We start from the raw sequence: 16256 nt of genomic DNA, 5'->3' as shown, positions 1-16256 counted from the left end.
CATTCAGGTCTTTAAACTTTCCTCTTGTTATTCCAAAAATTGCACATTTGTCTAATCCAAAATCCATTGATATATCTTGACTGAATATGTACACAGTATTAAGCAATGATCCAAGTTCATTTTTTGATTTTGTGTACAGCTTCAGATAGTCCATGTATAAAAGGTGAGATCTTTACACTTTTTTGTGCAGTTTGTGGTAACCATGAGAAATTCTAGTTAAGGGGATCAATGACAAGATAAACAATAAAGGAGATAATGAGTCTCCTTGAAAAATAATCCCTTTTCATGTTTACTTCTCCAATTTCTTCTCTGTTCAGGATCAACATTGTTTTCCAATTTTTCATGCTGGTTTGCAAGAATTTTTGTATGTTTTCACTAATACTGAATAATTCTGTGCATAATCCAACTATGAGGCACAGAATCAAACACTTTTTTATAATCTATCCATATGAAGGCTGGTTTTTCTACTTTTACAAATTTTCAAAATCATTTTGTCAATCAGTAATTGGTCTTTTGTGCCTCTCGAATTTTTGTTGCTACCTTTTTGTTCAGTCAGAAAAGACAAATTTAAGATAGTTGTATATTTTGTCAGCTAGTATGCCTGTGAGTAGCTTAAAAGTTGTTGGCAATCAGGGTATTGGTTGGAAGTTTTCTGGCTTTTGACCTTTTTCCTTATCCTTTATGATCAAAAATGTTTTGCCTGCTCTGAGTCACTCTTCTTTGCTTTGTCTCTCTCTCTCTCTACACACACACACACACACACACACACACACACACACACACACACACACACACACACACACACACACACACACACACGCGCGCGTATATATTTAATTTAATTCTTTTATTTTTATCACAAACGATGCAAAAACTGGTAATATTAAAGAATTGTATTTAACAGTTATATGTAACTAAGGGTTGTTTACAGTACTTTACTGCTTTCCAGACTTTTCTGGATGATGTCAACTCTAAGCTTTAAAATATAGGTGTTTAGAAAAATACCATCATTACTTATTTTGTTCTGCGAATTTTTGAATATGTGTAATGCATATTTGATAGGCACTTAGAACAAAAATGTGTGTGTGTGTATATGAACATGAAGACCTAACTTTATTAATAAAATATATAACCAAAGCTTCCTATGTAAAACATAACATAAAGTATGTAAACATAGCATTAAATTATTTAAACAAAACAAAGTATGCATCAAGTTATTTTTTTAGGATCCTTGACATTGGTTCAGCAGTTCCACTGTATGGGATTAGAACTTTACATGCAGAATCAGAATAAGCTTCTTGCTAGCTTAGGAATAAGCTAGCAAGAATTTTACTGATCCAATACCTCTCTCCATTTTTTTTTTTTAAATGATGTCTCAATAAGTTAATAGGAGTCACACAAAGTAATTAGTGATGCTGTATTGCTGTATCTGTGCTTTCTTAAAGTTAAAAACATTTTGTTTAGAAATGTATTTTTTATTAAACAAAAAATATTCTGTTTTGTCCAGTCTGCAGTTACTTACCACCTGACAAAATCTACTCGTGTGAGTGAGTAAGCATATTTGTTGAGTCCTGTTCATATAGTTATCTGAGTGTATCTGCTCTCCAACCAACAAGATGAGTTTAGATCCCACCATGGGCATGAATGTTTGTGATTGTCTTATTATATATAAAGTAATAAAAACAGAAAAATCCTAATCCCACTGACTAATTTATTATAAATTTTGAACTTTTTCTGGGTAAGAGTCATAAAAAAAAGTTAACGTAGATAATGGTATCATATAGTTAAATTCTTTAAGGAATAAATATAAATAATTATTATTGTTATAATTTCGTTAAGAGAAATTGTTAGTATGTCTGAAATACATTGAATTTATTCTTTTATTTTTAGATGTGTAAGCATACTACACCTATGTATCGTCCTCCTGAAATTTTGGATACTTATAATAATTATGTCATTAATGAGGCTGTGGATATATGGGTAAGTTTTAGTTTGACATTTTTATATTAATAACATTTTAAGTCTAAAAATTTTAATTTATCTTTTATTACTGTTGTCAATGCTAACACTTTAAGAGATAGTAACTACTGGAATAGAATGGGAATTTGCAAACTACGGCTGCAAGAAAAGAGAAAAACTTTATTTGAAAATTTTTAATAAATCGTATTTCTCAGAAAAAAAGCACATACTCTCCTTGTTACTTTGATATTATTTCAATCTCTATTCAAGGTTGCTTTTTCTTCTTAGGTTTGATTTCATATCTAGCCTACCACAAACACATCACATCGATTTAGTCATTTGGAAGCTTCTGACAGTTGAAAGAATAATAGGACATTGTGTCCATTGATTGGAAAAGACTTGAGTTTGATTCTCTCATGAAGAGAGGAATCTTTATATAGACCTTTTCAATTTAAGATGAATTAGCTGATCTTATATGGATATATCAGATTTTTCTTCTGGAAACTAAGATTTTTTTCCTCCTATGCACAGGTAAATCATCCAGAAAACATATGCATTTAACAGGCAAAAATATTGTTAGTGGGCAGTAGATAGTGTAGCATGTAGATGACGGTTAGCGAAATTATGCATAGATAGATTAAATAGTGTAGAGAGTGGGTGTAAAATACTCCCATGATGAGTCTTTGAATTCCTTGGATGTATTGCATAAAAAAAAAGTCTCTTTATTCTCTAAAAAACTTTGCGCTTACTTTTGTTCAAAACACTGCTTCTCACCTGCACAACTTCTGACATTCTATAAATCTTATATCTGCTCAACTTCAGTATATACTGATTTCACATTTGACATAGTGCAACAAAAATTCTTAAAAATTCCCATAGTAAGCCAGGTTATAAGAATAGGGCTCTTCATAAACTCCTGGATGTGATAAAGAAGAGACTTTGCCCTTAGGTGAATGGATGAGAGTTGCCAATTTGACATGGTTTAAATATGGTGTGTAGCTGATATTTATTAAGCACTGTAGATATCTTTTCATATGCGCCTTGAATGTATGTGATGGTACAATTTTGCTGTAGTTTTGTGTATTGGCAATGGACAGGATTTCCGGGAAGCATTTAGTATTTTTTCTATCCTGTGGGTATTATAGCCATTGGCTAAGAAAGTGTGATGGAAGTAAGTGAGTTCAGTGGTAAGAGCATTGTCATTAGAACAGATAGCTGTAACTCTGTGAGTTAGTGTTCTTAGGATATGTACTGTTGAGCTGGATGATATGACTTTGTGCAAATATTTCCCTGTATGTGTAGGCGTTCTATAAACAGAAAAAGATAATGAACCATCAGGAAGCTGTGTGATTAGTGTATCTAGGAAGGGTAGACGGTCATTAGCTTCCTGTTCCACTGTTCATTTGGTCACCACATGTGTCTGGACCATGTGGTGGCCAAATTGCAAACACATCACCAGCATAGCCAAACCACTGGTTTGAGAGTAGTTGTATTCATAGCTAGGACTCCCCCTACACACACCTTTAGCCTATATAGAAATTGGCTAAAGGTGGAGGAGGGGAGTCCATTGCTGTCCCATCTCGTTGTTTATATATCTTTCCTTTCTTTGCAAAATAACTTGCATATACTGTATGAAAATAATTAAAAATATATATTTAAAATATACTTAAATAATTCAGATATATCTGAAGGGAAAATGTGACTTGAGCAAATCCAATTAATGGTACATTGATAAATAGTGAACTTTATTACTTCACTATTATATTATGGCTGTTGGTGACAAGGACAATAAATAAGAATGGATCCAAAATTTCTCAATCAGTGTGGTTTTGTGAAAGGTTGAGGTTGTAATAAGAAACTTATTATTTAAATATAATCTAAGAAAGCAATTGAAATGACTAGCGCTGACTTTGTTTGTTTGTTTGAATGGCTGTGAGAAAACTTTTGACAATGTTTTAAAAATACAAAATTGTTTACATCTCTTTAGAACAGAGGTGGGCAACATGTGACTCTTCATCATCAAATTCCTGCCACGTACCCTCAAGGGGTGTACAGGATATGATAGTACTACATGGAAAAAATTACATCATTACTAACTTCCTATCTACAATTTTCCTCCAAATCAATCTGTTACTTGTCAAGACTCCAACATTATCAGATCTTATATTTCTGTTGTCTAAGGCACTTTATACCGTATCAATCCACCTATATCTTGGTCTTCCTCTGGGTCGCTTTCCTGCCAACCTGACAGAGAACACTTGTTTTGCTAATCTTTCCTCACCCATTCTGTTTAAGTGACCATACCACCTGAGATTAGCTCTGCTAACGCATTCCTGGATGCTGACAATGTCAAGTTCTTTCCTAATATCCTCATTTTTAATATGATATTGCCATTGATGCCATCTGTTCACTCCCATAATCTTTCTCAGGACTCTCATATCTGCAGTCTCTAGTCTTTGGTCAAGTGTTTTACTTCTGACCCAGCTCTCAGATCCATAAGTTAAAACTGGTTTGAACACTGTGTTGTATACAGCTAATTTAGTGTTCCGACTAATTTCTCCCTTATTCCATATGAATTTATTCAATTGACTTCCCACCATACCAGCTTTGCTGATTCTGTTGTCTATTTCTATATTTAATTTACCATCTTCAGTAAAAATCGTGCCTAAGTAGCTGAAATGTTTTACTTGTTCCACATGTTCTCCATTCACAACACAGTTGACATTTTCAATGATTCTGCCTATTTTCATTGTCTTTATCTTTTTATTGCTAACCTTCATACCATATCTATTACAACAGCTATTCAATTTAGTCAGAGAATCTTGTAGCGGATTTATTTAGAAGTATAACATCATCCGCATAAAGAGCAAAGTGCTGACATTAACATCTCCAATTTTGATATCACTTTCCTTCATAATGTGATCCATATAGATAATGAATAACAGAGGGGATAATGTACATCCTTGTCTCACACCAGATTTAACATTAAATTAAACCATCTTCCTGTACTTCCTTCAATTCCAACTGCTGACTTACAACTCAAATAAAGACTAAGTATTGCTTGATATAATGCCCCATTGACACCATATAACTGTAGCGTATTGAACAGCTTCTCTCTTGGCACCTTGTCATATGTCTTTTCCAAATCGACAAAACTTAAATACAGATCTTTGTTATATTCCCATGCTTTCTCGACTATTTGTCTTGAAGTGAAGATCTGATCCTGACAGCCTCTATTTGTCCTGAATCCAGCTTGTTCTTCACCCAGCTTTTCTTCCACGATTCTTCTCAATCGTTTCTCAAGTATACGTTCATAGATCTTGCCAGGAACACTCAGTAGGGAAATACCTCTGTAATTCTCACATTCAGTTTTATTTCCCTTTATATATATATATATGGGTACTATGAGAGCTCTACTCTAATCATCGGGAATTCGTCCCGATGATTGGAGCTATGCAGTGCATAGCTCCAATCATTGGAATTTCTGAACTATGCAGTGCAACCACTGTAAGACTCTTATACCACCATACTTCAGCATTTCTAGTCGAATATCATCTACTCCTGCTGCCTTTCCACATTTCAATCCTTTGATGGCTTTTTCTACTTCAAGTATGGATATGTATTCCTGACTGCATGCCTGGTCAGTGTTTTTTACCACTGTGCTGTCATCACTGCTTGTTTCATTTAGCAGTTTTCAAAGTAATTACTCCATACCTCAAGGATATCTTTTTCTCCCGTTTTCATGTCACCTTTATCATCTCTAATTCCTTTTACAGCACTCTTTCCTCCATTCCTAAGCTTCTTCAACAACCTCCAGAATATTTTGTCACCTTCTTGATATTTATTTTCTATATTCTTGCCAAAGTCCTCCCATGACTTTGGTTTAGCTAGTTTTACACAGTGTTTAGCATTCTTGCATTACTCTCTATATTCTCTAAGAGCACAAGTTGGCTTATTTGACAGGAACTTTTGATATGCTTTCTTCTTTTCCTTCACTGCCTCTTTAACTTCTTGTGTCCACCAGGGAGTTCTGATTTTTTTATTCTTGCAGACAACCTCACCACAAGCCTCTCTGGCAGAATCAATCAATGTTTTCTTCAGAGTTTGCCACTGAATCTCCAATGTTTGATTCCTGTTCTCAAACTCTGTCATTTTTTCTTCAATAATCTTTGTGTATTTTAGTCTACAGTTCACATCTGAGAGCTGCTCAACTTTTAATCAATTTGAAAATCAATTTTATCCTGCTTAAGACTAAATAGTGATCACTTCCAATTTCAAATCCTTTGTACACTCTGGTGTCCTGCACCAGGGAGAAAACATCACTATCAACAATAACATTGTCAATGAGACTTTTCTTATTCCTAGCCTCTTCTCTTCATGTGAATTTGTGCACATTTTTATGTTGGAACATGGTGTTAGTAATAACCAGTCCATGTCCTGAGCAGAAATCCAACAGATATTTGCCATTATTATTAGCTTTGCTCTTTTCTCCAAATTTTCCTAAAATATTTTTGTATGTCTCACAATCATTTCCTACTCTGCTATTTAGATCCCCAACAAGGACCAACTTTTCCTTTTTCATTGTGTCAGTTGCTTTTTCTAAAGCCTCAAAAAATTCCTCCACTTCTACCTTAGTAGAGCCTTCTGTGGGACTATAGGCACAAATAAGTCTCATTGTCCAGTTCCCCATTCTCATATTTGCCCACATTACTCTACTTGAGACTGACTGCCATTCAAGAAGATTAGCCTTGTATTTTGTGTTGAATACTATGGCTACTCCTTCTTTTCCTCGATTGTCATTGCCTGAATATAACATTTTGTATTTATTGCTCAGAAAGATCTCACCAGTTTTGGTCTTTTTTGTTTCCGTCACCCCTATTATGTCGATCTGGTACTTATCTAATTCCTCAGCTAGCTCCATTTCTTTACCATTCAGGCTTCGTATGTTGATAGTACCGATCTTTAACTCTGGTGAAGTTGAGTTTGTGTTTGTTTTCAGATTTGTTCCAGTAGCTGACTTTTCGCTGTTCGCCCTGGTTTCCTGGCGAAAACAGTGGGGGCCTTGTTTAACCGGGCGATGCCCCAGCCGGCATGAAATTTTGTCATGTTGTACCATCATTTTTTATTTTGGTTTAACCAATAAGAATACAATTTGGTCGGCTAATTCCCAAATTGCCAGCCCATCCTCGTTCGTTCAGTATCCAAGTAGATACACAACAGGGTGCACCACGGGAAGGTGAGGATTGGACATTAGGTCAGAAGCCCTGGTCGGTTCTCCAAATTCCTTTAAAGGCTATGTGGAGGTCTCCTCTCAGTTATACAGCTTTGACCCTTAAGCACCCCATGTGACTCTTTGAATGTGTGAATGTGGCTCTTTGACTTTTAGTCTACATGTACGACAAACACATGTTGTACATGTAGACTAAAGTGTAGATAAGTAGATCACATGTACTGCAAGGTGTCAAATTAACATATAGTAGCTTGCTCGACATGTATATAAATTTGAAAATATTTTCTTTTAGACTTTTTCTGTTTTTGGTTCGACATATTTCTTTGTGTAAATAATTTTGAACATGAACTATATTAAAATAAATCAAGAAATAATCTGAACAATGTGAGTCTCTCAGCATGTTCAAAGATGAAAATGACTGTATATTTAGAGACCTCAAAATATTCAGCAGTAAAAGTAACATTAAGTCATACCTAATTAGATGTTTTTATTTTATTCTGGATTAATAAATAACATTTCGATATATATATTTTAATAAATCCCCAACCCCTCATCCTTGCTTCAGCTGAGGTGCAGATTTTGGATTTTTTTTTAAATTAGATCAAAAATGGCTCTTCACTCAAAAAAAAGGTTGCAGACTCTTAGAACTAGTTTTTTGTCAAATATTTAAGACATAAATCCATACTTGAATCAAACTGTGGCAATTAGAATTGACAGTCTTTTGAACACATTTATGAAAATTAAGAAAGTAGCAAACCATGGACTGTTTTTCAGTTTATTTAATTTGTACAGCAGAAGAATTATGTACAAGACATAACTACTCAGACTGACTGTATGCATGCAGATTTTAATACTGTTTATGCTGGTGATATACTTTTAATGACTGATTCAGAGAAAAAATTACAAGAAATTTTGAATGTTCAGATTAAAGAAATTTAAAAATTCTCTAAAATGAGTAAAAAGATTTTGGTTCAACATATTACTTAGCAAATATTTTTGAACATGAACTATATTAAAAAGAAATCAAGAAGTTGTCTGAACATTGTGAGTTTCTCAGCATGTTTAAAGATGAAAATGACCGTATACCCACCTGATTTTGGAAAGGTAAATAAATTTATATGAAGAGAAATTCATATAAATTTCTAAACCACGCTAAACCAGCAGTACACAATAGTGTTCAAATGAATTTTAATGTGTGGATCTGAGAGTTGGGTCAGAAGTAAAACATTTGAAAGAGAGCTGAAGACCACAGATACAAGTCCTTAAAAAAAAAAAAATTAGTATATTTAATGAATGCCATCAGTAGAAGAATAATGTTAACAATCATATTAGTTATGCTATGTAAATTAATTTTAAAAATGATGATTGATCATACTAACACATTCAAAATGTGTTAGTCTAGCTAATCTAAAGTGGTATGCTCATTTAACAGAGTTCTAGTACTATGGAGTAAATTGGACACATCTGTTGGTCTTTTTGCCAGAATGTTAAAAGGAAGGAGGAGGAGGAGGGAGAAACCCCCAGCAGAAGACCATGATTTGGTGAATAGATGCAGAAGTGGAATAGTTCTAGAAATATTTGAGTCCTAATAAATGGAAAATTTAGAGGAAAGTTGTTGAGAGGAAGTTATTACTACATGATTAGATTTACATTTTTACTTTCATAGTATCCTGTAATCATCCCTGCCAGCCTGGTTGGCAGTGATTATCTGCTCTCCAGCCAACAGTCTGTGGGTTTGAATCCCACCAAGGGCATGGATGTTTGTGATTGTCCTACTAACCAATTACTATATGTACTGCTGTGTCCTGGTGCGGTATTGATGCGGTATAAAAAATCAAAAACATCGTCTCTTAAAGGTATCTATTAAGAACATCATGCTGATAATTTTCAATCATTTTCATAAATAGTAAAATTTCCATCCATAAGACATTTTATTTACAAAAATGAGGTCAGGAAAGAAAAGCTATGGCTTTCATTACTACCCAAATCACTATAATAATTTTCCTTTTTAGATGGAATTATTTATTTCTTTTCTTGCATGTCACAACAAAACAAAGTGAATACATACAAATAAAATTAAGCTAGTACTGAGTTATATACTATAATCACAACTTCTGAAAGAAATCAGGAAATCAAGCAGGAAGTTGATACATGTAATAGCCTATTAAAAAGCATGACTCATGCTTCCATGGGATGTTATCTTAATAATGGGTGTTGTTTTAATCAGTACTTTCTGTACACAATATGAAGTCTAGTTTGAAATGAATTTATCATGGCATTTTTATAATACAGTTATCTAAATTGAAACTTTGTTAAGGAAATTTTGGTTGTGACTTCATATGGTCACATATTGTGGGGAGTACCTATATGGATCCTTCAGTAGTGAGGTCTTCTGTCTAATCATACAGCTATATGCATTTATTCTATGTGTCAGTGATAAGAAGGTTGCAGATATAATAACATAATTTTACTTTACTCTAAAAGCTGGATATACTGTGGAAGATTAGTAGGATTTCACATGGAAATTTTAACATAGATATAGCTTAGGATTCAGAATTCATTGTTATGCTGAATACAGGATCTAAATCTGTTGATATTTTTTATTTTAGGGTATAATAAATTGTAAGCAAATATGCTAATGATAAACTGGACAGCCCAGTGAATAACATCCATGACTTAAAAACAGGTTGTTTGTTTGATTCTTACTGTGGCATGATGCTTGTGAAAGATTTTCAGTAGTAAATGATTCGCCTGTGTGCGCTGTGTGGCTGCTTTGCTTATTTGATAGCTTAACGTCGCTTGAGAGAGTACCATGTTTTGTCTCTGCAGTTGGATTCCCAAATTATCTTATCATTAATTCAACGATAGTTGCTTGTTTTAGTGACCAAATATTGTTTCTGTTCTCCAACCAGCAGGTTATGGTACCAGTCCTACTGTGGAATGGTTTGGCATTAAATGCCTTTTGTATGACTTGAATTTCATCTTCTAGTGTAAGACTACACCAGCCTGTTTATTGGAAGCCTGAAGCAGTTTGAATAAAAATTCCATGTTAGATCTTGAGGAGGGTTTCTAGATTGAATCCTTAACCTACTCATGGTATTCATGTACGATAGGTTTCAACCGTTTGTAGGTGATATTCACTTAAGAACATTATACTGTTGTGCTGTAGGTTACTAATTTTTTGTGGATGAGATTGGAAAAAAAAATTGTGTATGAAAAATCGATTAAATAACACTATCATCACATCTCCCTCAGTGATTTTAAGTTGAATTCTTAAACATTGTTAAATATCAATATAGAAATTTTCTCCTATTGCTGTTGATGCAGTGAACTCCATTCACTATAAAAGATTGACAAAAATGCCTTTTTCATGCTGGTTGGTTTTTGAGAGTTTTTTACATTGATAATGGTCTTTTTAACAAGATTGAAATATTAATTAGAATAAAAGTTTCATTTTGTACGTTATTTCATATTATAAATTCATGTGTACCTTTATATGCGTACTTTTTAATACTTAATTAAACAACTTTAATTATCTACACTCATTGGTTCTTCCTGTTCACTTCTTATATTTTACCTTTTGTTTCAAATATATATTTGCACTTAATATAATCTTAATATATAAATTAATAAATGCATCTTTATTTTCATATTGAGTTGAATATTGTTAAGTACTTAATCTCTGAATAATTATAATCAAAACAAATTGTATATTAGTACTGTGCACACTAGCTTATATTCTTGTTAATTTAGGATTTGGGATGCATTTTGTTTCTTCTATGTTTCCGTGAGCATCCATTCGAAGATTCAGCTAAGTTGCGAATATTGAATGCAAAATACAACATTCCTCCAAATGATACCCAGTATGATATCTTTCATGATTTAATACGTAAGTATTGTTACTGCAACATTAATTATAAACTTTTTTTGGCATTTTGTCTTGTTTAAAATTTTTATTTTATGTGAGCTTGATGCACTTTCTTTCAAAAAATCAGGGTTTAAATCTTATTCAGAATGAGAAATTTTGACTTTTTAAATTAAAGTGAGAGATTAGTTAGTCTCAAGGAAATGGTAGTTTTTTTCCTTCCAGAATCTGATTTTTCATTTTCTGCTTGTTTAACATGCAGACTATCCACATTAAGTTTAACAAACAATAACATCACTTTATGGCCTTAGTTGTCTACAAAATTTAAACACTAGCCTGTTCATAGACATAATTGAGCTACTGTTTATGCACTCTAAATATAGGATTCTTCAATTTGTATCTTCAAAAAACTGCAAAACATTTATACATACTTACTACAAGTGTAATTTCAACTTCCTTATTTCCAAGCAAAAGAATTCATTCAGACTATAACATAAGTATGTTTAATTATGTAATGTTGCTCCCACTTTTGTAAGGAAAGTTCATCTGTATTGTACTTCTACAACAGATACTGCCAGCCAAAACCAGCCATGAATGGTATGACTAAATATGTGCCTGTAGATATTGCTATTAGGTCTCAGTAAAGATAGTTATTTGTGTGCTGAAAGAAATCATGAAATAATGCTTGAATATTCAGCATAATCTCAAGGAAAATCTTGAAACCAAATGTTAGGTTTCGAGAATATTACATTTTTATGAGAAATAAAATGAAACTCGAGTACTCTGACCAAATAGTCAGTCATAGCATTTACTGATTTGCAGTAGCAATATATTTACAGCATGAATGTCATCTGTGTGAGTATTTAAATTGCTAGTAACCTATCTTTTTTGTGATAGAAGAGTAAATGTTTGAAGAAAAGTATGAATATCATGAAAAGGATGAGAGTATTGGTAATGAAAATATGTTGAAACTGTCAAAAAATAAAATAAAATAATAATAAGATACACTACCAATTTTCCAGCATGCTCTGTTCAAGCGATTTGGATTAGCTGTTTTGTCATGCCAATGGAAATTGCATAATAATTCATCAGTACACTCTGAGCCATGAATTTAAGTTCTTGCATGTCTCTAAAGTACAATGGACAGCTAGAAACTTGCATCTAATATTTAAATTAAATGTGAATTAAGTGAACAAATGAAATTCCTTAGTTATAAATGATACAGTGCAAGTGGATATAGATTTGTGTTTATCCTTGACATGAAAGCAAATTTTTTTTTTTTTAACACTAAAAATCATTCATGATCAAGAGATCACACCATCAGGTACAAATGTAAGTAATTAAGTAAGCATGCATATATATATATATATATATATATATCTATATCTACATCTGTATTTTCCTAGTCGGGTGGTCATGGGAATTTTAATTACACTCATAATTTTGTCCAGACTGAAGCTGGTGTTGGACCACCCATTGCTGGAAAATCAATGGTTTTTACTGTGTAAGAGAACAACAAGATAATCAGTGTAAAAAATGTGTTATTAACTTGACTTAGGAACAGATAAACAATTTGCTGAGAGCCACAGATTGCACAGTAAATTAAATTAATAATAATTGAAATTGTTTGTTATGCAGGTGAAAACATACCAATTTCTGTAATATAGTCATCATCAATTTACTTATATATACTCTTAATGGGTGTTTCAGGCTATTATGATAGCATTTTCGTGTCATGTTTTGGCTAATTTCTCTCTTATTTAATGTAAATTTATTCAGCTGGTTCCCCACCAATACTAGATTTGCTTATTCTGTTGTTTATTTCCAGATTTAACTTGCTATCTTTGCTAATTAATTTATTATTAATCTCGTATCAACAATTCTTGTCCAAATTAGTCTTATGACTTGTCAGCACTCCAGTGTTGTAGAATTTAACATTTTATTCTTCTGAGGAAACTTCTGACTGAATCAATCTATCTAGACCTTGGTCTTCCTCCAAGTCTCTTTCCTGCCATCTTGGTATCAAGCACTTGTAACCTTTCCTCACATATTCTATTTAAGCAGCTATACCACCTTAGATGAGACCTGCTTGAATGCTAACAATGTCAAGTTTGTTTCTAATATTTTCATTTTTAATATGATTCTGCCATTGATGCCATCGGTTTACTCCCTTAATTTTTCTCAGAACCCTCATGTCTGTTGTCTCTAGTCTTTGTTAAAGTGCTTTATTTCAAAGCCAACTCTCAGATCCATAACTTAAAACTGGTTTGAACACTGTCTTGTATGCTGCTAGTTTCGTGTTTTGACTAATTTCTCTCTTATTCCACATAAATTTATTCAACTGGCTCCCCAGCAGATTTAACTTGCAATCTTCATTAAAAGCTGCCTAAATAGTTGAAATATTTTAAATGTTCTATAGGTTTTTTTCTCCATTATATTTTAATTGTTTCTATAGTTGAAATCTTTTAATTGTTCTATAGGAACATTGAAAACTTCAACTGCATTGAGAATGTAGTTGAAGTTTTCTATGTTCCTGCTTATTTTCATAGTTTTGGTCTTTTTATCTGATTGCCAATTGCCAAATTTGTTAGAGCTGTTATGCAATTTAGTTATAATCCTGGAGACTTGCACTGGATGTGTTTTTGAAGTACATCTGCATAAAGCAAAGCGCTAAGTTTGATATCTCCAATTTTGATATCAAGTTTAATGCCACTTTCTTTCATAATGTGATCTGTATGTATGATGAATAAGAATGGTGATAATGTGCATCATTGTTTTACACCTGATTTTTCATCCAACTATTTTCATGACTGACAACTTATAGATCCTTGTGGTTTTATCTGTTTGTTTAATATCATTTTTGTTCTAGGTGTTTGTCAGCACTTTCCAGACCCCCATTAATATAAGTTGCAGGAATAAGGAACTTTGTAAACACCTGAAACAAAGAGGAGATTGAGGGTCTTTAGGAGAGTAGATGAGGGCAGCCAGCTTCAGATAAGGTTTGAATGTGGTGCAGATTTTTGGTGTATTTTTAGAGTTCTGGCTATTTTATCTCCAAGGTGCCTCAGATATAAAGAACAGTGATAATATTATGCTAATAGTGAGACGGATGGGAGGAACAATTGACAATTGATTGTTGCTTTTTTATATATATAGAGTAACCATTGGATAAGAAATCTGGCAAATAAAACAGCATTCAGCTGTAAGTTCAGCCTGGGTTAAACAGAGACTGGATCTATTAACAAGGGTTTTGATAACACCATATTGTTGAAGGGGGGGGGATGATGGAAAGGTTTGTCTTTTGTATCTACATGTGCGGGTGGTTTCTCTGTAAACTGAGAAAGAAAGGATGCTATTGGGAAGACGTGTGATTAGAGTATCTAAAAAGTGCAGGCTATTTTCTTTTTCTACACTAAACTGAATTCTGGGATGCTGTGTGTCTGAGTCATGTGGTCAAATAGAGAACATATCATCATTGTATCTTAACCAGATAGAAGGTTTGAGAATAGCAGTATCAAGAGCATGCTTTTCAAAATGCTACATATAATTGGCTATTGGGGGGGGGGGAATAGTCCATGACTATACCCTCAATCTGTTTATAAATGGTACCTTTCCAAGTAAAGTAGCCAGAATGAATGGCAAAATTAAAAAGATCATGATATTTGGGTGGGTGGGGAGATACTAAATATAGTACTTAAGCATTTACAGTCTATGTATTATATTTAGCAACCAGTATAATTAAAGACAAATGGAATGAAAATGACCCTACATAATGAAAAACAGATTCCCTCCCACAGACTGTTATGCTTGCATGTATGTGCAGTAGTGTCTGTGGGAGGGAATCTTTTTTTCATTATGTAGGGTCATTTTCATTCCAGTTGTCTTATTCCATAGCACCAAACAACATCTAACTAAATAGACTTGTCATAATATCTCACATAGTTACTTGATATATATATATATATATATATATATATATATATATATATATATATATATATATATATATATATATATATATATATATATATACACACTGCTTAGAAAGAAGTCAGTGGACACCCTAGTGTGAGGAACAAACAGCCCTCCTTTTGATGAGATGACTGCAGCAGTCGTACAAGGCATCCTTTCCACAAGTGTATGATAGTGAACAATGGAAATTTTGGGCCATTCTTCCCATAGACGCTTAATGTGGTCCTGGACTGTTGTGGGGCAGATGTCTCTTGACCTCACCTGACATCCCACAGATGTTCATTAGGGTTGAGATCAGGGGTCTGTGGAGGCCAGTCAAGTGGGTTAATGTTCATGTCCACAAACCACGCAATTACAACAGCTGCCTTCAGAAATGGTTGTCTTGCTGAAAGAGACAGTGGTCAGTTTCATAGAAACACCACAAAGTAGGAAGCATCGCATTGTCCAGAATGTTAGATATCTCTTGGAGTTCAGTGTTTGTGGCATCACAAACAGGTCCGAGGCCAAACCAGGAAAAACAGGGTCATACCATCACACCACCTCCGAATTTCATACTTTGGGTTACGTACTTTGATAAGAGATGTTCACTGTACATCCGTCAGACTCATTCATCTGCTTAGTAGAGGGTGTAGTGTGATTTGTTGCTCCATAACACAGCTTTCCAAGCTTCCACATCCCACTGTGCATGCACTCTGCATCACTGAAGATGATGCTGCATGTTGTTTTGGGTAATGTGCAGCTTGCATATTGCACTCCTACCTTGGAAACCCATGTTGTGAGCCTTAGTTCTGAATGTTTTTGTTCAGATTTGTGTTCCAGTGTTTAGAACTCTGCATTCAATATGCTGGTTGAATGCAGAGTTCAATATACTGTTACCTATTATCCTTCATAGCACCCTGTGGTTACATTCGGTGAGTGTGGTGGGTCGGCGACTGCAGATAGCACTTGCATTTGACTCTCTACCCTTCCATCTCAGTATGGTATTATTGATCTGGGATGGCACAATTTGTCAGCAATTTGCCTAACAGAACATGGCATCACAATGCCATTTCAAACTCCGTTGGCTCACTTCTCACAACCGTTTCATCCGGACACAGTTGCACTGACTTTGGAGCATCATATTCCTCCAGTTTATAACTGATACAGACATGTGACTCATTACATGGCATGATGCACCTTGGCCATCGGGTTGTCCATTGACTTTTTCCAAGCAGTGTATACTGTACTGTA

General features: G+C 33.8%; 1 protein-coding gene across 4 annotated transcripts in view; it reads left to right on the top strand.

Moving 5' to 3' along the window:
- aux (cyclin-G-associated kinase) overlaps nt 1-16256 on the top strand; it is a 482129-nt gene that overhangs the window by 115881 nt on the left and 349992 nt on the right. For all 4 annotated transcript variants that reach the window (XM_090404291.1, XM_090404283.1, XM_090404277.1 and 1 more), the window contains exons 7-8: nt 1891-1980; nt 10943-11078. In XM_090404291.1, coding sequence (XP_090260417.1) covers nt 1891-1980; nt 10943-11078 — 226 coding nt within the window. The remainder of the gene's footprint in view (nt 1-1890; nt 1981-10942; nt 11079-16256) is intronic.

Source organism: Typopeltis vanoorti, chromosome 2 (assembly GCF_054136105.1).
Source record: "Typopeltis vanoorti isolate ZY-2024b chromosome 2, IOZ_Tvanoo_1.0, whole genome shotgun sequence".
In the NCBI taxonomy this organism is placed as follows: Eukaryota; Metazoa; Arthropoda; class Arachnida; order Uropygi; family Thelyphonidae; genus Typopeltis; species Typopeltis vanoorti.
Note: the sequence above shows the minus strand (reverse complement) of the source record. Positions and strands in the feature narration are given on the sequence as shown.